This window comes from Lepidochelys kempii, chromosome 19, assembly GCF_965140265.1.
Source record: "Lepidochelys kempii isolate rLepKem1 chromosome 19, rLepKem1.hap2, whole genome shotgun sequence".
Lineage (NCBI taxonomy): Eukaryota > Metazoa > Chordata > Testudines > Cheloniidae > Lepidochelys > Lepidochelys kempii.
In genome coordinates, this window is record NC_133274.1 from 3,380,346 (window position 1) to 3,407,876 (window position 27,531).

The 27,531-nt window shown below is 40.2% G+C and overlaps 1 protein-coding gene across 1 annotated transcript; it reads left to right on the plus strand.

The window, feature by feature from the left end:
- Window positions 1–27,531, plus strand: CLSPN (claspin). The gene is made up of 25 exons (XM_073317508.1): window positions 1–203; window positions 2,046–2,181; window positions 3,910–4,379; window positions 4,820–4,984; window positions 5,371–5,460; window positions 5,716–5,788; window positions 8,728–8,836; window positions 10,360–10,925; window positions 12,066–12,257; window positions 13,518–13,696; window positions 14,911–15,113; window positions 15,576–15,640; window positions 16,324–16,529; window positions 17,102–17,262; window positions 18,537–18,763; window positions 19,038–19,155; window positions 20,555–20,639; window positions 20,984–21,084; window positions 21,645–21,809; window positions 21,930–22,051; window positions 23,960–24,096; window positions 24,634–24,742; window positions 25,416–25,498; window positions 25,684–25,845; window positions 26,184–27,531. Exons 1-25 carry the CDS (start codon window positions 192–194, stop codon window positions 26,298–26,300), a joined length of 4,053 nt encoding a protein of 1,350 aa, XP_073173609.1. The 5' UTR covers window positions 1–191; the 3' UTR covers window positions 26,301–27,531.

Below are 27,531 nucleotides of genomic sequence, written 5' to 3' on the forward strand. Positions count from 1 at the left end.
CAGAACGAGCTGTGATTGGTCCGAGGTGGGGTGGGGGAGCGGAGCCTGCTCAGGCAGAGCGCGAAGACTCGAAGGGGCCTCAATCGCTGGCTTGCCGTTGGCTTTAACGGCGGCGGCTGAAGCGAGCCGGGCGGGGACCTTGAGGGGTAGCCGCGCCGCGGGTCCCGCTCGCCACCGGACAGCAGGGGGCCATGGCGGCTGAGGTAAGCCCGTCCGGCCTGCATCGTCTGGCCGGCGCCGGGAGGGGATGCCGGGGTGCAGCGTCCTCCCACCCCACCCGCTCCCTCCCTCCCGGGGGACTGGGTCTCCCGCAGCTGGCGGGAACTACGACTCCCGCCATGCCCTGCGGCCACCGGGGAGGCGGTACCCCCCCCCGCACGGCGGCTTCAGGGGATACTACGGGTCCCAGCATGCACCGCGCCCATGTAAGGACTACACTACCCAGCGTGCCCTGCGGCACACGGAGCAAAGTGGCTTGCCCGAGCGCATGCTGGGAGTGTTTGGGGCCTGGCTCAGGGGTCGGAGCAGTTGCCCCCTTTCAGAGTCTGATTTGCCTTGTGTACCGCAAGTTTCACCTCACTTAAACTACTGGCTTACAAAATCAGGCCTAAAAATACAAACGTGTCCCAGCCACAGGGTCACTGAACAGTTGCTGACTTTCTCATTTAGCCAAACCATATAACTAGAAACTAAATCAATTGGAATATAAGTATTCTACTTACATATTTCAGCGTCTAGTTTACAGAGCCGTATGAACAAGTCATTGTCTGTATGAAATTTTAGTTTGTACTGACTTCGCTCGGGCTATTTATGTAGCCTGTTGTAAAAGTAGGCAAATACCTAGGTGAATTGATGTACCCACTGGGAGAGCTCTGCGTACCCCCAGAGGTATGCGCAACCCTGGTTGAGAATCACTGGCCTGGCTTTCCTCTCAGGGTGAGGGGTAAGGCATGCTGGGAGGCCTGGCCTGGCCAGGCCAGGTACGCGGTAAAGGTGTTGTTCACACTGGCCCATGCTGGGCATCTGATCTCCTAGTGGGATGGGAGTGCTGGTGTTGCCAGGACTGCGAGCCTGGTTAAATGACCATCATTCAGATTCCTGCACCCTTGCTCTACTGTTCTCTCTACCATCACTACCTGGGGTGGGCAATTGAATGCCTGAGTTATGTCAGTACAGATTCCTGTTAATTATGAGAGACGTGCCCACAGAACATAAGACCCACACACAGTACAAATGAAGACCCCAAACTATGAGATTTGGGGTGCACATATTGGTATGGCATCTGTTTTTAAATGTCATATACTGCATTTAGTCTGCAGCCCTGCTGTAAGGGCTTTCTCTATTACTATTTCTATGGCTATGCCTCCCTGGCTGCTCTTCCCTTGCCCCCCCGGCACTTTCTGTCAAGGACATGTTTTTTCCCATTTCCTTGGTACATTAAGAACTCTTACCTCATGCTCCATATTATCCCTCCATCATCATTTTGGTCAGATGCCAAAAGGATGTCCTTCTAAGAGATGCTTAGCTGGTCTGTCTTCTGTCATCTTAACTATGTGCTGTGCTGCTGAAGTTGCTGGGATTTCACTACATTTGTCCATTACACAGAATAATAATTAATAACCTATTGGGCTGTCACCTTCCTGGAATGATTTTAATTGCTCACACAATTTGGGATGGCTCTATTTTATGTCAAGTTACATAAAGTTAAAAGTGTTAATATGTCAGATGAAAGTTGCAAGTTTCTCATGGCTTTTAGTGTTGTCTCAGGCAGTGGTTACCAAGCAGTGTCTGGGTACGATGTTTGATTTTGCTTTGATACGTTCAATGAGTTCATCATTTAATCAACTTTATATAATAATAAAAGGTGCATACAACATAATCATGTTTCAGTTGAATGAACTGAATTCCTAAGAGGTTATAGGGATAACATTTCAATATATCTTGTGTAATCCAATTTGATGCATAGGGATGAAATTGAATTCAATGAGTCATCTCTGTTAAGCAGCTTATACTGTATTAACATTAATATTATTTTTGGTTTCTAGCTTAATTCAGAAGTAGAGGATCTGAAATCTGACTTGCAGAAAACCTTTGACAGTGATTCTGACAGTGGACAGGGCAGCTGTGAAACAAGCTCTCCAAGTCAATCCAACAAGGGAACTGCATCTCTTGGTGACATAGGTCTGTAATACTGTCAGGTCTCTCTTTTGAGTTTTAGTTTTAAAAATTGGGTATTGTACTTTGCATTTATAGGTGTTTCCTTTGCAGAAGGCTGAGAGAATGTGGTCTTGAACTATCTGCGCTTCAGAAGTCACACGTTTGGTTTGCTTACCCTTGATTATTTTTTCTATGTAACCTGCATAAGCTGCTTATTTTTCCTCTATGTATACAGACTTTAATTCTGAGATTTTTACATTTTAAAAAAACAACTTCAGAGCAATCACTAACAACATACATTGTACATTCATAAGTGTTTTTCTAAATATTATAGAAGAAAATATCTCATAATAGTCATTTGCAGTCTGACACCACTTGGCTTGCTAACATACCAATCCAAAACAACATACAGCACTTATGCATGATGTAGTGTAGGAAAATCACACCAATACCGTATTAATAATCAAAATACATGAACATATAAAAATATGTCTGGTCTGAATTCAAAGTGCCCTTTTGGTTGCTCAGGGTAAAGGTAGAGATGTGATGATGGTAGAAGGGCCGTAGTTGGGATTGAAGAGGGGAAATGCTGAGTGGGGTATTGAATATCTTAACTCTTTGTTTCCTTCTTTTTTTATCAGCAAAGCAGATTTAACAGCATTAACTCTAATGGCTTAGCGTGTGATGTTTCTCCTACATTTACACCAACCCAATCTGGCCAAATTTTTAAAGGCTGTTGTGGGTCTGTAGATGTTCCATTTGAAAAGTGTTGAATTTTTTGATGCTGCAAGAAGAATGCTCAGAGCTCGGTTGAGAAGTGTAACAGTATTTTTTTTATAAGGAAAGCTTTCTCTTTTTAAGATAACACTGTCCTAATGATAGTTTCCTATTAAAGTTAAAGCTCAGTGATGTTTCCTGTACCTGGTATGTTGGAAAAGTAAATGAGAGGATAAGAGGATTCTGAATGCACACTTGTTCCATGTCTAGCAGATGAACCAGTTCTTTCCTGATACCACACTCTCAAATTTTAAATATTTCAATAAGTATTATAAACTTACTACCTTTTGACCTGAGCTCATTAGTAGTTTTATGACATTCTGGACTGCAGGCTTTTTTAAATATAAAAAAGCTAAACAAATATTGCATTTCAATAATATTCATACAAAACGTAATTAAAGTGCAGCTAAGGTTTCTGCTGAACAACATTGCATTTTTCTCCCTGCACCATTCTGAAATATGGAACATCAGAACTCTGACCTCAAACAATAGAAAACCGGGAAATGCTCAGTTAAGGTCCCCCACATATCCTTGACAAGAAATTTAATGTTGCAAGAAAAAATAAAACACAAACTTACAAAACCTGTTAAGGTTTAAATATTTGCAAGATTGGGGTCATAATGTGTCTATTATAATTCACTTAGTATATTACTATTTGCTATATATGTTTGTTTTTATATATAAGAAATACTTTAGTCTCAAGGAAAGACACAAAGTCATTTTGAGATGGTTCTAAGCTTCTTTAAGGGTGGATAATTACATATATTATGCTACTGTGAGGGAAATGGGTTTTCAAAGCACAGATTAAATTTGATTTGCTATGCTGTACTAAACTTCCATTGGTATTCATGAGACTTCAGGGGATAATAAATGTCTCCGAGAAAAGTGTCTGGCATGGTGCACAAACTGATCATTTGGCAATTAACATATCTTTTTAAAAAACGTGTGCTATAGAGTGTAATGTATTTCCACCAGATTCAGATGAGGAGATCTTTGTGAGTAAAAAATCAAAAAGCAAGAACGTGCTTCAGGACAGTGAGAGTGAAGGGGAAGCAGAAAGCATTTTTCTTGAGAAGACTGACATTGTGGATGGCGATGTGGAAAACGGGGAGGAAAATAAGAACATTTTTGCCCCGAAGAACAAAAAATCTCATCGGATTTGCCAAGCTCTGCGGGACAGTGATGAAAGTGACACAGGTGACCCATTGCATCCTGAAAACCTTGAAATAGATGTGAAGTCCGAATTGACTAAGGATGAGTTGGGCTCACAAATGAGGAAACCTATAAAGATGTCAGTGAAATCTCGGAAAAAATACAAAAAACATAAAAGTGATTTTGAGAAAGAAACAGACAAAGTGATAGGCAAATCAAGAAGGAAGACAGAAAAAGAGAGAAAAATACAGGCTATTAGACAGCTGAAGAAGGAAAAGAAACACAAACAGGAGGTATAAAAATTTACTTGCAAACATTTCTGGTCTTTTCAGTTGTTAAATTCCAGCATTTGGTGGTGGTCCGAAGCTTCCAACACAATATGTGAGTCCACACCACAACAGTAAGTTGGACATCCACATATGGGGGCCCCAAGTTCTGGACAGGGTTTTTCTCTGAGCCATTGGTGGGTTTTATGTAATTCTTCCTTGTGTATGCTGATTGCATCAGTAGAGAACCTGCCTCCATAAATTAGCATATCTAATTTTGGAATGCTATAAAGTCAACATGATTGGCCTACAGAATTTGAAAGATTTTTGTTTTGGAGATGATGTAATGATGGGATGGTTGGTTTTTTTTGTTTTGTTTAATGACCCTAAAATCATGAAGATATGTTTCAAATATTTTGAAATAAACTTGTAAATTAATATAGTTCTTTCCTCCTTATGCTTACCAGAAGGATGGTGGTGAAAGATACCATTTTAATGATAGTGGGTGTCTTCTTGCTGACAAAGAACTCTTTGAGAATGATTTAGAGGAGGAAAATGATCCCCTTCTTGAAGATGAAGAGTCACTAGAATCAATAAGAGCTGCTGTGAAAGACAAAATGAAAAAACATAAGGTAACATACTTTAAGGTTATAATATTCTTGTAGAAGGTATTGTACCTGAGTATGTAACACAAACTTTTGGTGACACTGGGGTGCTTCCGCTTCTCCCCGCTATCACGTTGCTCGCTAGAGGTGAAGGGATATTAGCACCTTCTCTGAAGAGCATTGTTACAGAAAATTCCAAAAATAGTATTGCAACAGAGGCTGTAAAGGCACTTAACGAAGTTGCAGTAAAACAGGACAATAGTTGGCATCAGTTTATGAAAATGTTTGCTGATCCTATTTCAAGGTTGATGGCACAGAAAATAATTGTACAAAGTTATTTTGTTGCAGCTTCTTTGCCCTTGAAAGCTTCCATTTGTTTTGAAATTTAATAGACTTCTTTTTACCAATTATAGAGTAAAGGTCTGTTTTCTGAGAGTGAAGACTACAAATGTGTATTTGATGATGAGAATGAGGAACCTACATTAAAAGGACCCAAAAGAAAGGTGGAATATTTCATTATGCATATCTGTTCCTTTTTAAATCTCAGTAGTTCATTCTAACTTTATTTGAAGGCTTCTCTATGTTGCTCCTCGAAGTAGCTTCTTCTGTTTGATTTGGGTCTTGTTTTTTTAAACTCTTCTCCAACTGTTGTACTTTCTTCTGTTTTCTTGCTGTTTGAAAGAAGAAAACTAGTAATATAGATACACTTCTGCATTTCAGTCCTGTGGCTTCAAGGGTCTTTCTTTTCTCTGTTTAAGGAGCGGAAGGCAGCAAGATTAAGTAAAGAAGCCATTAAACGACTGCATAGTGAGACCCAGCGACTTGTTAGAGGTAAAACCTAAACTCTTTGGTGTAAGGGTGAACATAAGAACAGCCATACTGGGTCAGATCAAAGGCCCAGCTAGCCCAGTATCTTGTCTTCCGACAATGGCCAATGCCAGGTACCCCAGAGGGAATGACCAGAACAGGGAATCATCAAGTGATCCATGCCCTGTTGCCCATTCCCAGCTTCTGGCAAACAGAGGCTAGGAACACCATCCCTGACCATCCTGGCTAATAGCCATTGATGGACCTATCCTACATGAACTTACCGAATTCTGTTTTGAACCCTGTTATAGTCTTGGCCTTCACAACATCCTTTGTAAAGGAGCTCCACAGGTTGACTGTGCGTTGTGTGAAAACATACTTCCTTTTGTTTGTTTTAAACCTGCTGCCTATTCATTTCGTTTGGTGACCCCTAGCTCTTGTGTTATGAGAAGGAGTAAATAACACTTCCTGATTTACTTTCTCCCCATCAGTTATGATTTTATAGACCTCTATCATATCCCCCCTTGTCGTCTCTTTTCCAAGCTGAAAAGTCCCAGTCTCATTAATCTCTCCTCATATGGAAGCTCTTCCATATCCCTAATAATTTTTGTTGCCCTTTTTTTAAACTTTTCCTATTCCAATATATCTTTTTTGAGATGGGGTGACCACATCTGCGTGCAGTATTCAAGACGTGGTCATACTATGGATTTATATAGAGGCAATATGATATTTTCTGTCATCTTATCTATCCTTTTCTTAATGATTCCCAACATTCTGTTTGCTTTTTTGACTGCCGCTGCACATTGAGTGGATGTTTTCAGAGAACTATCCACAATGACTCCAAGATCTTTCGTGAGTGGGAACAGCTCATTTAGACCCCATCATTTTATATGTATAGTTGAGATTCTGTTTTGCAATGTGCATTACTTTGCATTATTCAACACTGAATTTCATCTGCCATTTTGTTGCCCAGTCACCCAGTTTTGTGAGATCCTTTTGTAGCTCTTCGCAGTATGCTTGGGACTTAACTATTTTGAGTAGTTTTGTATCATCTGCAAATTTTGCCACCTCACTGTTTATCCCTTTTTCCAGATCATTTATGAATATATTGAATAGGACTGGTCCCAGTACAGGCCCCTGGGGGATACCACTATTTACCTCTCTCCATTCTAAAAACTGACCATTTATTCCTACCCTTTGTTTCCTATCTTTTAACCAGTTACCAGTCCATGAGAGGACCTTCCCTCTTATCCCATGACAGCTTACTTTGCTTAAGAGCCTTTGAGAGATCTTGTCAAAGGCTTTCTGAAAATCTAAGTGCACTATATCCACTGGATTCCCCTTGTCCACTTGCTTGTTGACCCCCCTCAAAGAATTTTAGTAGATTGGTGAGGCATGATTTCCATTTACAAAAACCATGACTCTTCCCCAACAAATTATGTTTCTCTGTGTCTGACAATTTTGTTCTTTACTATAGTTTCAACCAGTTTGCTTGGTACTGAAGTTAGGCTTACAAGCCTGTAATTGCCGAGATCACCTCTGGAGCCCTTTTTAAAAATTGGTGTCACATTAGCTATCCTCCAGTCATTTGGTACAGAAGCTGATTTAAATGATAGGTTACAGATTACAGTTAGTAGTTCTGCAATTTCACATTTGAGTTCCTTCAGAACTCTTGGGTGAATACCATATAGTCCTGGTGACTTATTACTGTTCAGTTTATCAATTTTCTCCAAAACTTCCTCTGACACCTCAACCTGGGACAATTCCTCAGATGTGTCACCTAAAAGGAATGGCTCAGATTTGGGAATTTCCCTCACATCCTCAGCCATGAAGACCAATGCAAACAATTCATTTAGTTTCTCCACAATGGTTGTTTAGCAGGCTTCCTGCTTCTGATGTACTTAAAAAAAATTTTGCTATAACTTTTTGAGTCTTTGGTTAACTGTTCTTCAAATTCCTTTTTGACCTTCCTAATTATATTTTTACGCTTCATTCGCCAGAGTTTATGCTCCTTTCTGTTTTCCTCACTAGGATTTAACTTCCACTTTTTAAAGGATGCCTTTTTGTCTCACTTCTTTTCCTTTGTTGTTTAGCTATAGTGGCACTTTTTTGGTTTTCTTACTATGTTTTTTAATTTGGGGTATACCTTTAAGTTGAGCCTCTGTTATGGTGTCTTTAAAAACTTTCCGTGCAGCTTGCAGGGATTTCACTTTTGGCACGGTACCTTTTAATTTCTGTTTAACTAAATTCCTCATTTTTGTGTAGTCCCCCTTTCTGAAATTAAATGCTACAGTGTTGGGCTGCTGTGGTGTTTTCCCCGCCATGGGGATATTTACATTTAATTATATTATGGTCACTATTACCAAGTGGTCCAGCTATATTCACCTCTTGGAACAGATCCTGTGCTGCATTCAGGACTAAATTAAGAATTGCCTCTCCTCTTGTGGGGGTGTGTGAGAGCTATTAAGATATCTTTAGGAAAGCAGCAGAAACTCCTTAGAGGCCAGATTCTGTTGTTGCTTAACCTGAAGTATTCAGGATCTAAAGTGGATAGGCTGCACTATTCTGTCAAAAATCTTGTTCAAGGATGGTCTCTCGGTGCAAGCAAGATTCCTGATTGGAGCTTAAAACTTGCCTTTACGCAGCTGTGGAAAGTCACTTGGAGTCTTTTTTTAAAAGTTATAGCTGGGCTACATATAACTGACTCGGTGTGACTTGGGTACTTAGTTGCAACAGATTTTAGAATTGGTCTTATAATTCTGTTCTTGATAGTACAATCTGCTTTCTTATGAAAGCACCTGTGCGTGCTGCAGTCCTTGCTCTTCATGACAGTAGAGCTCTGCTATTCATCTCTGCTCTGATATTTTAGCTGGACAATACTTTTCCCAAGAGCAATTGGATTTAAAAAAATACATGTTGTTTTTGATGTACAATTTAAATGATTTTTTCCCCCCTTTTGGCAGAATCATCTCTGTCTCTCCCGTATCATATGCCTGAGACCAAAACCATCCATGAGTTCTTCAAGCGTAGACCTCGACCAACATTGCAGGGAAATGCAATGGCATTGCTAAAGTAAGGACCAAGCTTATCTCATAGTCTTTCTTTCCTAAATCAGGGCTCTCAATCTTCCTGAAGCTGATGTGGTCTATGTTATGAAAAAGCTATCTAATATATAGCCTCCCTTCTTATTTGCAACTGCATAGGCCTCCCACCTTTCCTTGGTAATCCCATACTGCTTCTATGGCAACTAAAGTCATTGCCTCTCTAGGAAAGTAATACTAGAGAAGTATTTTATTATGTTTTTAACGATCTTTTTAATGCAGTTTAACAGCTGGAAACAAGAAGTATCACCATGTGACTAGCCAACTCTCCACAGACCAGCAGCAAGGGTGTTGATTGATCATCAGTGGGACACAGATCACAGTCTGAAAACCATTGTTCTAAGTGGCAAACCTGCTAGTTTAGTAACTAGTATGTAATAGCAGGGCACATCTGTTTTCCCCTGAATAGATTTATTTACCAGCTAGTCTCTGATAGGAGTGAAATGAAAATCTTCGGTTAAATTGTACTTGCTATACAGAAGTAAAATTTGAAAGGAACATGCTCATCTAAATTCTTGTGACAGTGTCCCATTCTCCTCTCCAAATTCAAACCATTGCTCCACACTCCATGCTCAATTTAATACCAAATCCTATTTTAGAAGGTGTGTTGTACACTGAAATAAAGAGTATTCAGGGTGCAGCTAGGGAACTTTTTTCCTTTTAATTAAAAAGAAAAAAATGAAATCCAGAGAATCCTGCATGAATTTGCATTAATGGCTGAGATTTTAAATGCCCAAATGTCAGGCTATTTACTGTTCTGTTTCCTAGAATCTCCCTAACCTGATGTTCTATGCAAATGCAATTATTAGTAATTTGTGTTACTGAATAGAGTATTATACATTGGCATAAAAAATTATAGTGTACAGTAATATTAGATAATTGGTATTTGTAATGTGATATGGCTTCTGAGCATCTAAGATCTGAATTACAATATTGCATTACTACAGTTGACTTCAAGTGAATATGTTAAGTAAGCAGGGCTGATTGAGCACCCCAGAATAACCCTGGTTACCCCCCTCTCTCCCATACCTCTTCCCATCATGAGTTTAGAGAAAGTTTGGATTAGGATACAAATTTTGTGCTTGGGTCCTCTTTTTTTGTTTTAAATAGTGTAGACAAATTGTACTCTACATGGCTACAAAATCGCTGAGGAATTAACTTAATCCAAGTTGTGATAACGTAATTCACTTATCAGTTGACTTTGCACCCTTTAGAGTGAACCTATTGTAACTCCTTGTAGTAAAAATGTACCAGATTAATTTTTTTCCATTTTTAAAATGGAATTTGAAATGAGGATAGGCTTAAAATAAGCAGCAGTTATGAATGATGATGATCTCCCCACTCCCTCCAAAACTGATTTTTTCAAGGACAATAAATAGAACACGGTTTTGTTGCCTTGGTTTGATTTAGGCTTTTCTCACATTTAACAGTAGTCATTTTAAGGACTGATGTACTATGTTTTGGTTGGTGACTTTCTTTTTCTGTTCTTGACAGGTCCACTAAATATCAACTCTGTCTAAATGAAGAATTTACAGCCACTAAGAACTCAGCTGTAAATTGCAGCAATAATCAGACTGAAGAGGCTGATCAGCCAGAAGCTAGGGAACTGGAAATGGGGTTTAGTAAGGATACTGGTATTACCATTGTGGACAAACCTTCCCCTGATTTAGTGGAGAACCTGATAGAAAACTGTGCTGAGAAGCACAGAGAGGATGGTGCCTCTGATATTTGTGAGAGACTCACAACTGCTGATAATTCAGCAGAACAGCAGCAGACTAGCCTACTCAACAATGAATGCAGTGAACAAATGGAGAGTGAAATTCCCTTGGCATCTGAAGAATGTGCCTATGTACAAAGAGAGGACCAGTCACAAAAAATAGAGGTGGAACATGAAGAATCTGTTCAACAGGTGGTACCAGTGGTGGGGATTCAACCTGAAAAAGTAAGGAAGTCTAAACTGGATAAACTTCGGGAGCTGGGAGTGGATCTATCCATCAAGCCAAGACTTTGCTCTGATAGTGATTCCTTTATTATCCTTGATGAACCTGAATCAAACAAAGGTACAATATTACCTGTTGCAATCTACTTGATTTGACAAGCTAAGCAGGGTTAAGTCAGAACTTAGATGGGAGAACTCTGAGGAACAACTTTCTTTTGAGGAGAACTAATGTCACAGCATAGTGCTGGCTATGCTGGTGGCTGTACTGTCTTTCAGATGAGATTTAAAAACAAATCTTGATCCTTTGTGATTGTTAAAGATCTCTTGGATCTGTCAAGAGGAAGAGTTTAATAATGTTTTGCATAGTTCAATTCTCCCTGCAGTTCGAGTTAAATAAGGTGGTATTCGCTTTCTGTACTAAGCAGGAAGGACAACTTTTTCAACTTGGGCTGCCTAAAATTAGGCCTTTAAATCTTTTTTTATTCAGGTATCTGAATAAGAAACCTGACTTTCAGAGATGATGATGAGCATGAGTACTTTCTGATTATCTCATTAGAAGTCATGCTGCACAGCAAATGAAAATCAGGTCACACTCTTATTTAGCACTCTAAGGATATAGGTGTCTAGCTTTAGGCACCCATGTTTGAAAATTTCAGCTGTTTCAGTGTGGATAGGTGGTTCCATATCAGTTTAAGTTTGCATTATACTTTGAGGTCCTATAATATAATTCTAGTAAGTTTCCATTTATACCTACATACATTTATTGATAGCATTCAGTCTGTTCTTTAAATTACACAGAAACATGGTCTGTGCCATGAAATGACTCCTCCACTATCAACCTGGATTTAAATATATATGTCAGCCTGATCATATGGGGGAAGGGTCTGTTAATGAAATGGAATGTTGATATCCAACTCTCCAGTGAATAATTAGTTGTGGGGTTTTTTTTAAGGTTTTCAACTGGCATTTGATCATGTGCCCAAATATTAAAGTAAGCCATCCTAAGTGCATGGTTGAGCAAAGTTATCCAGAGATGGGCCACTGTTGTTAATGTTGTTTTTCAAATCAAATAATGTTGACCCCTCTTACACATTGGATGCTGAAGTGCTTAAAACTTACTTACTCTAGAAACGTATGTTACACCTGTATGTATAAAAAAAATTTAGGCACTTTTTATTTATTTTTTTTTTTGTTGCCTCAAATTAACTTGATTTTAGCAGGAATTTTTCTTCTGACCTTAAATATAATTTTTTTTTTTAAGAACTGGAAGCTCTGAAAGCGCGTTTCTTGAAGCATACACTTCACACAGCCAAGTCAAAAACGGAACGGACTGTGAACTTGAGCATCATTCGTAGAGAGACCACTGCTGAGGGAAAAGAGGAGCTAAAAGCAGCTGTGGTGCCGGTGTCTTTGGCTGCAGAAAATCTAGATGATACAGTCCATGCAAAGCCAGGTATGTTTGGGGTGAGGGTCATAGCTGTTGAGTTGGAAAACAAGTATATTTTCTTGCTAAGACTCTTCTATAATATCTAATATCCTACATCTTTACTGGAAGCCCAGGCTTCAACTGGAGTTTACTTTCACCAAAATACAAGTATAAGATAATTCAGTATGCCCTCTGGGTCATCTTGTTTCACCTGCGTCTGCCTGGTTAATTATAAGCTTCCCTGGGCAAGAATGGTCTTAGGATGTTTCATGCAAAGTGCTGAACACATTGACAATTAAAACTACATGCTTGCTTCAGTGTCACAATGAGCTGCAATCAATTGATAAAGTAAGTGTGAAGAAAAACACTCAGATTCTCTAACTGGTTGATCATGGTCAATAGAACATAAGGGCGTTTAATCTGTGATTCTCTTTGCAATTGCAACCATATTCCCTCCCCCACCCCCCCAAAAAAAATCTAAAATACAAATGAAAGTTACTGCTTCCATAATTAACAGGCATTGTTCCAGTTAGCTATATTGTTTCTAACCAGGTTAGTATGTTAGAAACTTGAAAAGGTAACTCTTGAACTGTGTTAGCTATTAAAGAGGATGTTGCCCTGTGCCATAATTTAGCCATTTGCCCTCTGGAATCTCTCTCCCCCTGCCCCACAATTTCATATAAAACATATTTATCCTTAATATCTACAGTACATCAATCTACATAAAATCTGTAGATTAACCCTCTTGTGGTATTCATAATTAATAGCACTTTCATCCCTGTTGCAATTCTTAATACAGGCTGTTTGTGTATCGGATCATTTTATTTGCATGTATTGAAAATGATAAATATATAGGAAACTTAATCTGAATCACCTATAATATTTAAATGTTAGAGGTAGGTAATTTGGCTTGTTCTATGACATGCATGCTTTCTAGCTGTTGGTGAAGTATTTCATTTGCCCAGGGCAACTGGAAGTCACTGCTTCGATAGGAAGCAAGGGAAAGAAGAACCCTTTGCTAGCTCATGGGACTGTGCCAGTGGCATTTGTTGATAATGAGGAATCTTCCTGATAATTCATGAAGTTGTGTTACCTCTCTAAATGGTGTTTAGAAGAGCTACATCTCTTAGCCTAAACAATCAGCAGATCAAGTCAGAAAACCTTTATTTAAAAAAAAAAAAAAAAAAAGCACAAATGCCTTTAATCTTCTTTCTGTGTGTGAAGTTACATTAAATTATCTGCTTGAGGCTTCATTGTAATGTATCTAATATATTCATTTCTGTCCAGGTGAAAAGCTACAAGTGCTGAAGGCTAAACTACAGGAGGCCATGAAACTCCGCAGGATTGAGGAACGCCAGAAGCGGCAAGCACTGCTTAAACTGGATAATGAGGACATGTTTGAGGAGGAGGAAGAAGAGGAGGAAGAAATGACAGACGAGTCTGAGGAAGAGGAGTGCAACCCAGAGGTCTATACACAACATTTTTACATAACTTTGTCAATGTCTAATGTCGGCTGACTCCTCATAGTTAACAGGGAAATGAGATAAATTAGAGTTTTGTGCAATATTTATATTGCACAATTTGCCAAATGGAGACCATTCTTTGACACTAAAAAATACTGTAATTAGAATGTTGAAGATTCCATGTGCTCACAGACCAGTATCCAATCAATCTTTTTTTAATACCAGTCTCTTCCTGACTGTTCAGTGACACTAGCATAGAGGTCCCCAAACTGTGTGCCGAGGACCGTTCGGGGGGGTGGGGAGGGAGCGCCACCCAGCTCTGCTCCTGGCCCCAGTTGGCGGCCCCAGTTAGCAGCCCTGCACCTCTGGCTGGGGCTCCGTTCCTACCCCAGCCTCTACCCCTTACCCCCGTCTGCCTCCCCTGCCTCCCAGCCACGGCCCTGCTCCCGGCCTTGGCTGGGGAGGGTGGAGTGGGGGGCACAGACAAGGGTAAGCGGGGACATGACCCTGAAAAGGAGACCACTGCACTAGCATCGGGTTATTAAGTGATCTTTACCAGTCCATATGCTAGTTCAGGCTGAGCTAAAACACTTGAAATATATGAATAGTCAGAAACTTTTAAAATTATTACAGCATTTTAGTAGCTGATTGACTGACTGTCTTAGCAACTTAAACCTTTTTTCTGCTTAGAGTAAATGTTCGTTCGTTTTGCCATACGAGTTCAAATAAGTCCCCTCTCAGTTTAGGTATGCTACCTCCAGGGTTGGCCAATATCTGATCCTTCACACAGGTGAAGCCCATCCAACTGTCTCACCTAGCCAAGTAAACAAAAAGCCTATATATATATTTTTTAAAATTGTTCCATTTTGAGTGATGCCAGTATTTTCAGCTTCTGGCTGCAAGAAGTTTGATTCCAACAGGATGGATGAAGACTTAAGTGAGATCCCTTGGCTGATCTCAGAGATGCAGTAATGTCAGACTTGGAGGCTAGACATTCTTTTTCAAACAGTAATTAAGGGGTCAAAATGACTTGGTTATTCTAAGCCCCTTCAGAGCAGGCATTGGAGTAGAGAAGTCCAGGAGTTGGAAACATCCTTCAATTCTCCCCTCAATAATTCCATGTTAGAACTGGCCATATAAAAGTATGCAGTTTAAGTAGATGGTCAAAATAATAATTCCTGCTGTCTCATTACATGGATATGTGTTGGGTTTTTTAGACTGTAGAGTTCCTTCTTGGTGAGGCTGAGGAAGATGATGAGGAGCTGGAAGAGAAGGGTATTGAAGATGGCGATAAAGAAACTGACAAAGAATCAGTTGATGAGGAAAGGGTGGACAAGTCTGTGCATTGTGACTCTGTTCCCAAACCTTCCTCAACGGAGTCTACATTGATGCTGTTTAAGGACAACTCCTCCAAAATGGGGTAAATAAACCGGTCTTTAGAAATGGTGAGCCCAGCCCCAACTATGTTTTAATTTGATTAACATACACATGAGACATTTTGATTTGAAAACTAGTGAATTCATGTGTGTGTGTTAAATATAAGGATGCCTGCTGTCTGTCTCCCCATTTGTGGTAATTTTTAGGAGTGTTTTTATTGCAATAGTCACATGTAAAAATAATAGTTTGCGTGTGACAGTGACACTGTGATAGCAGTGATACTTCGAGTTAGTTTCCCAGACCTGAAGAAGAGCTCTGTAGGCTCAAAAGCTTCTCTCTCACCAAGAGACGTTGGTCCAATAAAAGATATTACCTTACTCAGCTTGTCTCAGTGCATTCCACTTGCGTTACCTTGTCTATAAAAGACCAGACCTGAGAGTTAATGCACACAAAACAAAATGTGGTCAAAATACTTTTTTTGGTTTGTTTTTGTCATTAATTGCAGATACTCTCTTCCTGATGAAAAAGCTGAGTTGGAGGAAGCTCCAGGCAAAAGACCTAGCAAGTTAGGTAAAGTGAAACTGCTGTTTAAAGCAAGCATTTTTCTTTGGGATTTTCAGTTCTGGCACATAAGTGATTTGCACATTTCTGTATCTAGGTTACCATTGGTGTGTCTCTCCTATCACATGTTTGCACTGGGGCTGTGAAATGTTGCTTTGCTACTTTTACTAAGAACTTAAAAAACCACAGGGTCCCTCTTTGTGGTGAGGACTGGAGTAGGACTCCTAATCAAAACTTCTTGCATCAAATTGTAAGCCAAAATATTCAGGATGTGGGTTGGATTTCAATGGTAAAATGTCATTTGATTAGGTATTTTAGGGAAACTGCTGATGCCAATTCATTGTGAATTATTGAGGCAAGTGACTCTTGCTGATGGAGCCAATGTAACTCTTCACATTTCTTGGTTTGTCTGCACGCATAGTACAGAAAGAAAAGGAGGACTTGTGGCACCTTAGAGACTAACAAATTTATTTGAGCATGAGGTTTTGTGGGCTACTGCTCACTTCATCGGATGCACCGATGTAGCTGTAGCTCACGAAAGCTCATGCTCAAATAAATTTGTTAGTCTCTAAGGTGCCACAAGTCCTCCTTTTCTTTTTGCAGATACAGACTAACACGGCTGCTACTGTGAAACCTGTCCTAGTACAGAGGCATTCCTAAAACTCATCTAAAATAGCTGCTTTCTTCCTTAGAAGATGACGATTCATTTTCACTGCCAACTTCAGCAAAAGAGAACAGCCACAACAGCAGCTTTGAGTTGATTGGCTCCATGATTCCATCATACCAGCCTTGTAACAAACAGATGGCACGTGGGGCCAATTTTCTATCTGCAGTAGGAGGTTTCAGGTCTTCATCTCCAGCTTTGTTCAAAGCAAGCTTTATCAGCTCTGCTTCCAAGGTAAGACTCCTCCCTGACCTCTTCTACCTTCATTGCACTCCCCTAACAACTTCATATGTTCTGTGACTTAAGGCCAAAGCCAAGTTTCCTTTTAATCAAGAATGTAAGCGTAGAAGGTAGCCAGTTTCCCCTCTGTGGTTAATTGGGATTTAATCAATGCAGAATCTCTGTCTTGACTGATACGAATTTTTTAAATACTGTATGTATCTATTGGAACAAATCAGGGTGATGTATTAAATACACAAATCCAAATTCTAAAAATGCAAAAAGTATTGGAGGAAACCCATTGCTGAGTAATCTGTTTTTGGTAACTTTTTATGAACTATATAAAAATATTCCCATGGCCTATACAACATCTCACACTAGTGCATTTTTAACTGGGTAGCAGGACAGTCATGAATACTTGTTAACCTTCTTCTTCTTCTTCTTCTTCTGTATTTTCATCTGTTTAAAATGGCACAACCATTAACCTTTTTGATTCCAACTTGTAGGACTGTGAAAAGATTAAGTGTTTATATTCTAGTTCATTATCAGATCTTGTTAATTTTATTTTAATTTTTTTCCCTGACTAGAGTTCAGGAAAGATGTCTGAGCCCTCTCTTCCCATAGAGGATTCCCAGGATCTGTACAACGCCTCTCCTGAGCCCAAGAGTTTATTTCCAGGAGCAGGAGAGTCTCAGTTTCAGTTTTCTCTGGAAGATGATACTCAGAGCCAACTGCTTGATGCAGATGGGTAGGTTACTGATATTCATCCTTCTGAGTGGCATTCTGTGTGTGTTAACAGCAGTAGCACAGATTTTTGTGAGGTTCTTACTCCCTTAGGCTACATGAAAAGGCACGCCATTTAAATGGCTCTGTTGGTCTTTTTTGTTATGTTGGCTTTACGCAGTGTGATTGGCCCAATGATAACCTCTTTCTTAGTGTTGGAAACTGGAGTGGCTAGTATATTGAATCCCGAAGGTGCCAATGCATGTGTCTGTCCCTCACAAATTTTTAGTTGGTCTTTTGCAATTTTTTTTTAATCCCTCTTTAAAAAACCCTCCACAAATCTGAAGTAGGTCTAGATTTTAATTAATTTTTTATCTTCTGGGTTTCAGTACAGTATTCGTTCGCTGAAACAGTGGTTAAGATCAGAAAACCATGTAATAACTAAAACCTTCTTAATCAGCTGATCTGTTGACCTCTGTTAACTTTACTGACTAAACATATTTGAATGCATTTTACTCTTGCTAGCCAATGCAGAGCCATTGCAGCTTTGGCAGAGCAAGGTGGATTTTATTCCGCATCATACATCACCAGAACAGCCAAACTGCATTGGCAGAACCATTGCTACTGGCAGTGTGAGTTGGAAAACACAACTGGATCCTCTTATTCCAGATTGAGTTTGAAAGACTGGCAGTTAGAGAAGCCATCTACCTACTTAAATCAAGCAAAGCTGATCTAGAATCAATGAGAGACAAACGTGGAACTCCCACAATGTCATGCTTAGTATTGCTATAACTGAGTGTTTAAGACTCTTTTGGGAGTTCTGCTTTGTCTCTCTAGACAAGTCCTCCGCACAGGTGGAAAGGCAAAATTCTCCAATATGTGGTGGTTATTTAAACTGTAGTTGCCAACTTCTAAATCAGGGCTCTCCAAACTCAAATCACCACGAGGGCCACATGAGGACTAGTACATTAACCCGAGGGCCACATCACTGACATCTTTTCATACAAAGATAACAAAAGTCCCCCACCTCTGCCCCTGGCCCCACCACTGCCCCGCCTCTTCTCCGCCTCCTCCCCTGTGCATGCCGTGTCCCCACTCCTTCCCCCACTCCCCCTGGAAAGTCCTAAGTGCTGCCAAACAGCTGTTTGGCAGTGGGAAGCGCTGGGAGGTAGGCAGAGAAGTGGGGACACGGCATGCTTGAGGGGGGTCGGGGGGTGAGGGGAGCTACGGCAGGCCGCAGGAAATAACTCCACAGGCCGCATGTTTGAAACCCCTGCTCTAAATAAAATTTACTTTCAGGTTCTTGAATGTTGGACACCACAGGAATAAGTACCAGTCCTCAAAGCATCGGCTGTCTCTGGCTAGTATGGATGAAAATGCAATGGATGCCAACATGGATGAGTTGTTGGACTTGTGTTCTGGGCAGTTCAACAGTCAGACTGAGCACATGCCAAATGCTAATACTGGCAAAAAACAAAACATGGAAGAACTGCTCAATCTCTGTTCAGGGAAATTCATCTCTCCAAGTAAGTTCCGAGTTCTGTTCCCAGTGACCTTGATTTGTGACTTTTGGGGGCAAATCTGAGTTTTAAAAAAAAAGTCTTGTACTAACTAATCGTTCAGTGCTGGCCACGCCTAAGGAATTGTGATAGTGTACTTGGAACCCTAAGAGTTTAGAGTGCTTTAACTGTTTGGAATTGTTCTAGGCATATGTTGACGATCCTTTCCAAGACATTCAATGATGTTCCAAAGGCAAAAGGGAAGCTGTGTAATGATTTCTCTGTTGGTTTCTTTCTGTAGCAACATCTCCAACCTGGGCATCTTCAGCATCATCCTCTAAGCCAGAAAAAGAGAGTGACGCAGATGATCCAATGGCAGAAGCACTAGCTCTTTGTTCAGGCTCCTTCCCAACTGACAGGTCAGCATTACAGGAGTTCTTGTTCTGCATGGCGATCATGGTCTGACTGCATTTCTGATGTGTCTCCCTCTGGCTCAACAGGAGTTTAAAATGCTATTGACACAAACGTGGTTTGCCTTGGAGGTGAAGGAGTTGAGTATCTCAATGCTCTGTAGTAAGAGGAGGCCCTGAAACATAAACTCTTGTATCAGAGGCCCAGTCTGAGGCCTCAAGCCTGAACCAAAGTACTTCCAGGCAGTTTTAAGCAAAGCTGGGCTGTGAGCCAGAGGCAGGTCCCACTCACAGAAGTTGGCAAGAAAAGGTTAGAAGCATGTGCACACACACACACAAGTGCTAATGAGAGGAACTTGCACCAAGACGGCATCAGAACGCTCCACAGACATAACAAGGAACAGGCAGGTGCATCTTAAAGACAGGGTCAAAAGGACAACGTGATGGATAGATTTGTTTTAAGTATGATGAGTAATCTGTTCTGCAACTGTATAAAAGTAGGTCCAGGAGCGCGCATATTTGCCCAGCCTAGAGGGCAGCAGAGTGTCCTGCCAGTGACTGAGCTGTGTCCATTGCCAGGGAGCACAAATTCGTAGTATGACCTGTAGAGTCTATAGGGAACTATCACTGTGCTTCGTTTGACAATAAACCTGGCTCAGGTTCCTTTGTACCTTACTCGAGTCTGTGGGTTTTGGGGGTTCTCTCGGGGGTCTGCTGTGTTAGCTATCTGTGCAGAGTCGGGGCAGCACACGGAGGGAACATGCACGCAGCCGGCTGTTACCATCATCGAATAAGAGCAGAGCACCACACCGGTAGCTATTGACAACATGCTCAACAGTTCTTTCTTTGACCAGTGATACGTGAGAGTTGAGAGGCTCCTAAGGCATTGTCGTTCCCGATGTCCATTGTGAGGAAAAAGAGTCTCTACTGCTATTGATGGTGGAGGCGGAAAGTGGGAAGAAAATTTTGATCAAATCAAAGCACAGGATTGGGAACTTCTCGGCTTGTGTTCCTAGTTCTGCAGCTGAATGCAGGAACTGTGGGCAAGTCATTTATCTTCTGCACCTTCGTTTTCTTCCTTATTAAAATTGGACTGATTTACATGCACTTAACAAGGATGTTATTGTTTAAAGAGTGCCAAACATACTCCCAAGAGGCATTCCATTTTACTGAAGGGGAAACTAACACAAAAGATAATGACTTGCCAACGTTACTCACACTAATGCTAATGGGGAATTAAGCACCTAAAGCTCCATGCTACAGTGTTGGGAGACTGCAATGTTTCAGATGCTATCCTGGATAATTGCTTGTCACTAGCTCATCCAGCAGTTAAAACCCTGTTTCAATCCATTTCATATCCATTGCTGGAGATCAGCTGTAAGTGTGTGATGTGGTTTGATTTTTATAGGGAAGGGGAAGATGATGAGGAGCAGGAGGAAGAATTTGGCAATTTTCAGCTCGCAACAGATGACCATGCCTTTGATAGCGAGGAGGTGAGTATTGACGGAATGCAGTGATAACTTCAGAGCTCTGCCCGTAAGCATTCAGGTTATTTTCTCAGTTATCTGTCCATTTGTGCACAGATCTAAACTTCCAGCATAGATTGCTGAAACCGCTGAAGAGCAGTATTTGGGTCAGTGTAAGAAGTGATGATTTAGAATTCTGATGTACTAGGTAAAATATCTTGGTTTTGTGGGCATTTTGAGAAAAATCCAGGAGGTTTTAGTCTGTTTTTGTTTTTAGCCATTGAAAAACAGAGGCAGTTGCAGTTATAGGGAGTAAACGCTCTACGGAATGTCTTAGGAATTTCTGAAAACGGTTCCTTGTTGACTGATAGGATGAAAAAAGTGACGGAGATGAGAGAAGCGAAGATGAAGCAGAAGTTAGTGATGATGAAGAGGAGCTATTGAGACAAAGACAGGGCTTAAAGAAAAAATTGTGAGTAAATCTTTCTCCCTATCTGACCTGCGAGAAAAGCAGAACCACGTCACTAGAAATTTAGTTTTTAGTTAAGAGTCAGAGTTGAAAGAGCTTTTCAGGAGCTAGTAATCTTTAAATATAAAAAGCAAGAGATCAGGATAAAAGTAACAATGACTTTTTTTTTGTTTTTGATGAAATAGTACTTCTCTTAATATTGCTTGTGACTTAAGCTCTTTCCGTGAGCGCTGTAGTACGCATTTTGCAAGTGAAATGATCTTTGGGTTTTTTTTTCTTAGAAGGCAGTTGTCATCTTGTCAGATGGTCAACTGGCAAGAAAGCTCAGAACTAGAATAATAGTGGGCACTGCAGGACCGAGGTGAAGTAAACTGGCAGACTTTCCATACGTTCATATGCTCTTAAACTTGAATAACTTAATCAAATTGAAAATGAAAACTGAATAATAGCATCTCTAATTTAGCATACACAGTAGTTCCAGAAAGACTTCGCTCTTGCTTTCAAAGATTCACGCGATGCAGCTAAACGTTCTAACTTTAACTCGTTTGGAAACTCTCTTCTAGAAAACTGCAGGATTTCTTGGAAGATGAGGCAGAGCTGTCTGGGAGTGAAGTAGGAAGTGAGGATGAATATGATGGTGAAGAGCTGGATGAATATGAAGAAGAGATTCTTGATGAAGAACTCCCTCCTGAAGTGGAACTACAGGATCAAATTAACAAAATACACATGTCAGTAGCAATCCTAGTATACTTATACAGTACAGCAAATGCACATCTAAAGTTATAATCGGTTATAATCTGGAATTGCAAAACTAACCTAGGCTTCTCTCCTTTGGACAATAACATTAGGAAGGCGATGCTTGATGATGACAAGCGTCAGTTACGCTTGTACCAAGAAAGATACCTTGCTGATGGAGACCTGCACAGTGATGGTCCTGGGAGAATGAGAAAATTCAAATGGAAAAACATAGGTATAATGTTGGCATATTAATCTCCTATTGTAGAGCAAAAAATACAGTGTGGGAGATCAGGGGAGGAAAATGCTTTAGCAAGTACTTTAATATGAGGCTTATGGTTGTAAGATCTACTGATCCCTAGTTTATTGTTTTAATACACACATATTGTTTGTAACTGGGAGTGGGGGACTTGCTTGGACTTCTCTTGCCTGGTTTCAGACCACAGTAGAACCTTGGCTTGAAAAGTCTGAAGAAACCATTTAAAGCCATTTTTGGATCACATGCTAGTCAAAACAGAACACTCCTGGGGAATCAATAACTTCAAGCTAATATAAAGAAATAACTTTAAAAAAAAATAGTAACTGTTAAAAGATTCTCTCAGTCTTAAGTGGTTTTAAGTCCCACCATCTAACTAAAATAGAATATAGATGCTGTCTATTGCTCTTCTGCAGGCTAAGTCCAGGAAAAAGTAAACAGAAAGCTGATGGGCATGACTTTTGAATCTTTTAGTTAAGGTGTATATAATGATCCCCATTATAGGTTGTCTGCAGGACTTGAACCTGGAACTTTCAGCACAGGCCACTACCACTTGAGGAGGTATAGGAGCATCTCCAATCACTTTTTGTCAGCAGAAGGTTCTTACTCTATATGTGTAGCCACTAGAGGGGGATACAACAGATCCAGTTTGTTACACACAAATAGTTTATATTTTTAGCAAGACTTCATATATTGCTGTTCTGGACTCCCCTAGGACAATACTATTGTGACAAGATACAGTCTATATTTTCCCCCAGTAGCTTTCCTTTAAGGAGTCACTTACTTTTTTTTTCCAGATGTGAAGTGAAGAATTCACTGCCTCTTGCTGGATTTTGTAACTCTTCTACTCTGTTCTGAAACATCCCTGTTATCTCTGCATTTTGGCACAAACCTATTAAACAGACTCTTAGTATTGACAGCCATTGCCCATTTGCTTGGGAGCAGGAGGAATGGTTAGTTGGGCAAAAGAGAGAATCCTACAGACATTCTGATTGTATATTTCCTGTAGAAACGAGCAATACTCAAATTGTTCTTGATGGCTTGGTTTTAGGGTTTATTCCTGGGTACAGCATAGCACGCTTAATTTGCTGGGGCAAGATCTCTTGTGTAACGACTGTGCCTCTGGTACAAGACTTGTTTATTCATAAGTCAGTCTCCAGCCTGTACCATTATGTGCAGTGTATACAAACTGTGTGCACAGGGAATGTTTCTGCTAATTTTGATGTCAGTAAGGAATAAGCAGTAGACTGTGGCAACTGTAAATGTATGGTAATCTTAATTTAGTAGCCAAGAGTAAATGAACATTATCTTGTATGTTTAAACAAGAATGTGGTTTACATCTACATGAGCATTTTGCAGACAAAATTTGTGTTGCTGAAGTACCCTGCTTTAGTTCTTTACATTGTTTAAAGCTGTTAATCTTGTTGAATGATGCTTTCTAAAACGCCTTACAGGAAACATTTCCACTGGATATTTCGTCACTGTTTTGCTAAATGCTTTGGTTCCATCTGTGTCATCCATTTAAATGAGAGGAAGCATTCTGCATGTAATTCACTTCAGAGATTCATTGCCAGGAGTTGTTTAGGAGAAGAGAATTCTGGGCAGAAAGGATTTCGTTGCAGCTTAACTAGTTCTAATAACTTGCGTGTGTGGGTTGGATTTTTTTGTTTTGTTTTTTTTGTCTTTATTGTTTCTGAAATTCTTACTGATCTCCAGTGGGGAGAGACCTAAACTCTGTGTGTCCACTTACTACATTCTTAAACAAAACCTGTGTACTTTGTGGAACCTTTTTGGAAGTATAGGTTTCTTTTTAGTGGACAGGAAAGTTCATCTGCATTCCTCATGCCTCTCTATGATTGGGAGAACTAACTGTCTCTTCTTTTCTAGATGATGCTTCCCAGATGGACTTATTTCTCAGAGACTCCGATGATGATGATGATGATGAGAATGAAGAACAGCTTGATGAGACAGAGACAAAATGGAGAAAGGAGCGATTTGAACGAGAGCAGTGGCTCCGTGAGCAGGTATTGTGTTAATCTGCAGAAAGGCTGACTGCTTAATACTTCTGTACACCATTAACAAAGTATGATGGACTGTTGGCAGAGCTCTCGGTTTTGTTGATCCTGTTAGTTAAAAACCATATCAATTATAGTTTTCACTTCTCCCTTGTATAGCACCTTTTGCTTTCCCTCCTGTGATCTTGGCAAGCAGTTTCCCCGTCTTGAGGTCATGCACTGAGTTCGTGGCAGAGCCAGAAATCCTGTTTCCTGCTCCAGAATCCTAATTCCATGGCCTATAAATTTCCAGGTCAAGTTGCTTTAATTAACGTAAGGTCTGAGGAATGAAATCTAGTTGGTATCTTGAAGCTTCGACTGTTGTAATAGATAAAAAGATGCTGATGAATGACCTGAAAAACTGCAGGAAACTTTAAATGCTGGTTTATATTGGCCTTGTATCCTAAAACTGATGTAGTAAAGAGAGTTAGTATGTTCAAGTCACTGAATGAAATGTCCATTGTTTATTTATGAATTAGCAGTCTAAAAAACATCTATTTTTATCAGACAGAGAAAGGAAAAAATGAAGGGGAGGAGGAGGAAGAAGAAATTGGTGAAAATAGTCAGTTCATGAAACTAGCAAAGAAGGTGACTGCTAAGTCCTTGCAGAAGAAAGGTAAGTTTGCTTCACACTGAAGTGGCATCCAAGAAGAAAGAGAACCTTGACTAGCTACTGACTGTTCCAAGCACTAGTGAAAGTTGCTTTTAGACTAGAGATCTCCACTCATTCCCCCCCATGCCAGTGCAGGATGGGCTCCAAGTTCGTTAGAGCTTTGACTTGTCTGGCTCTAAGAGATGTAGCTGCAACCTTGATGGCCAACAGACATTTTTCTTTGCTAAAATATTTCTTTTCCATTAATTTTTTTTTTAAAAAGTTAGTGTGGCAGTATGTCCCTGTGCTCTGTCGTCTTCCTCTTTTGGTCCCTGACTCATAAAGACTTTTTGAGTATAGTGACAGTCAGCAGAGCACACCACTTCCAAGAGGCCAAGCTGCTTAAGGAAAAATTGCACAATGTGGTTTAAATCAAATAATCTAGTCAATTTTTAACTTGCACATGGCAAAAATGTGATTCTGAGACTGCATAGCTACTTCAGAAATAAACAAGTTCCCTGCCAGTGATAAAGACTTCATTGCCATTGTTGTTGTTGGTCAGTTTAAAACTGACTGCAGCATTTCTTGGAACAGGATTGCTGTCCTTTGTGAGTATTTCTGTCTGGTACAAAAAGGTTTTTTTCCTAATGATACTCCGGAATTGAATTTATTTTCTGTGTTTTTCCTCCCCCCTCAGCCAACCCTGTAGCAGCTGTACAGGAAACAAAATCACTACCAAGAAATCCCTTTGAAACATTCAGACCTACCAATGACCTTCAGGTTGGTACCTGCATGGCATGAACTTGGATGTGTATTTTCATGTTGCATCTACAGAATGCATTTAAAAATAGAGATATAGAAGGGTTTTGGGGAGCGTGGGTGCAGTGTGGTTGTCTCTAAGGAACTGTAGTGTATTAAAATTATTCATGCAATGTGTTAATGTAAAATTCATTGGTTGTCTTCAGCTAAAGAATGGATCACTTCTGAACAGACCTAAAGCTGTCCTTCAGAAGCTTGCAGCCATGTCAGACCTTAATCCAAATGCTCCCCGAAACTCACGAAACTTCGTCTTCCACACGCTTTCCCCAGTCAGGAGCGAAGAGGCAAAGGAGAAATCAAAACCGCAGGTACAGATTTGTGGGATATGCCAGTAGTGTCAATTTGCATATGTTGCCATGTTAAAGAATGTGCAGGGGCAGAATCCTGACAGGCAGATGGGGACAGCTACACTTTGTTTCAAATGTGACCTTGTAATTTATAGCTTGTCATTTACTACATGCACAATGTAGTAAGAGCTGTTTGTGTGCATTGCCTGAAATAGGGGACAAACTAGAAAACCAAGTGGAATATTTGGGATTCGGATGAGCATATGTGCTCTCATTGGACAGTGGTGATGAGAAACCTTGTTGTAACTGTCCTGAATAATCACAGATTTGTATTGCCAATATATCATGCTTTCTTATAGGTGGTGAAAAGAGGTCCTACAGAGATGGTAGCACCTTCACCCAAACGGCCCAGGACTGATGATTCTGCAACACCAGGGAACCAGAGCCGAAGCATATTCCGATACTTGGAGAGCTGAATGTTTGTTTGGGGACAGTAATTGCATCATGTCTCGTTGCTAGTGACAGTATATGCTTTGTAAATCTCTAGCTTCAAGCACCAATGGAAAACTGTTTCTCCTTTGCCTGGATTCTTCTGACCTGTGTCAGTGCTGCCAGATAAGTCTTTGTATACCCCACAAGGTCTTTCCCAGTATTCCAGGACAACCAGCAAAACCTAAAGTCCATGCTTTGGATGGGCAGAGACTGAGTTAATACTTCGTGCCAAAGCATTACTGAAATTACACTATAGGATGCAGATCTTTTGAAGTACGACTCCTCAAATGTTTTGACTCAGTCCCACTTCCTCCTACAATTCTGTTAGTGAAGTAGTCTGTTTTTAGGGTAACTGTACCACCTCTGTATTGTGGAGAACTGATCTATAAAGGACCGAGGGCTGCATCATTGGGAGGTGTGGTGTCCATAATAGCAATGGTTTGCATACACTGTTTACAATTGGAGTATTAAGGTATTGCTATCTTCCTTTTATACCTACTGCTTTCTCTAATGCTGACCATGTACAGACTTGATATCCCAAAAGGTTAGGGTTTACATTTTAAATACTTTTTTTTTATTTTTATAAAGTTAACCCTTCTTTTATAGAACAGCAGTGTAGCTTTTCTTCTTCTTCTCCCCCCGCCCCCCATTACCTTTTACAGCCAAACTTCACATACACATCAGCATATCGTGTCTACATGTATGTGAAGAGGTTCTTTTACACAAATGAAGACTTATTTTTTTTTAATTGCCTGTTGCTTTGTTTTGGACCAAGGTGCCATCTTCCATGAGAATTCATCCTTTGTAGTGCAGACAGAAATGTAAGGCCTTCTTTAGATAGAAGAAACAAGATTTTATACTAGCAAAGAACCACTGTTCCCAATTATTCTAAAGTCTGAGGCAGGAACAGAAACTTGGAAGACCAGTAAGAGTGTACAACGTGCACCTGGCTATATTGTGAATGTGTGAAGCTAAAACTTATTCATTGTAACATACAGGCTAATTCTTAAAGACTCCACATGTTCCTAAGGCTTGATTTGAAATGCTCAAGATGCTGACCTGATCACAGAAGAATCCTGAGTTGTACATTTTGTAATTTCATAAGCACACTTTGGTGTGTTGGTGGTGTAAAATATTTTAATGTATATTGTGTTTATAAGGAACTATGGTACTGTTGGAGTGCAATTTTACAATAAATGTGTGGGTTTTTTTTAA

Excerpts from the sequence above, each read along its gene's own strand:
- CLSPN (XM_073317508.1), top strand. Across the intron at positions 8,837-10,359 it reads AATGCAATGGCATTGCTAAA|GTCCACTAAATATCAACTCT; the intron begins GTAAGGACCAAG and ends TGTTCTTGACAG. Across the intron at positions 16,530-17,101 it reads TTATCAGCTCTGCTTCCAAG|AGTTCAGGAAAGATGTCTGA; the intron begins GTAAGACTCCTC and ends TTCCCTGACTAG.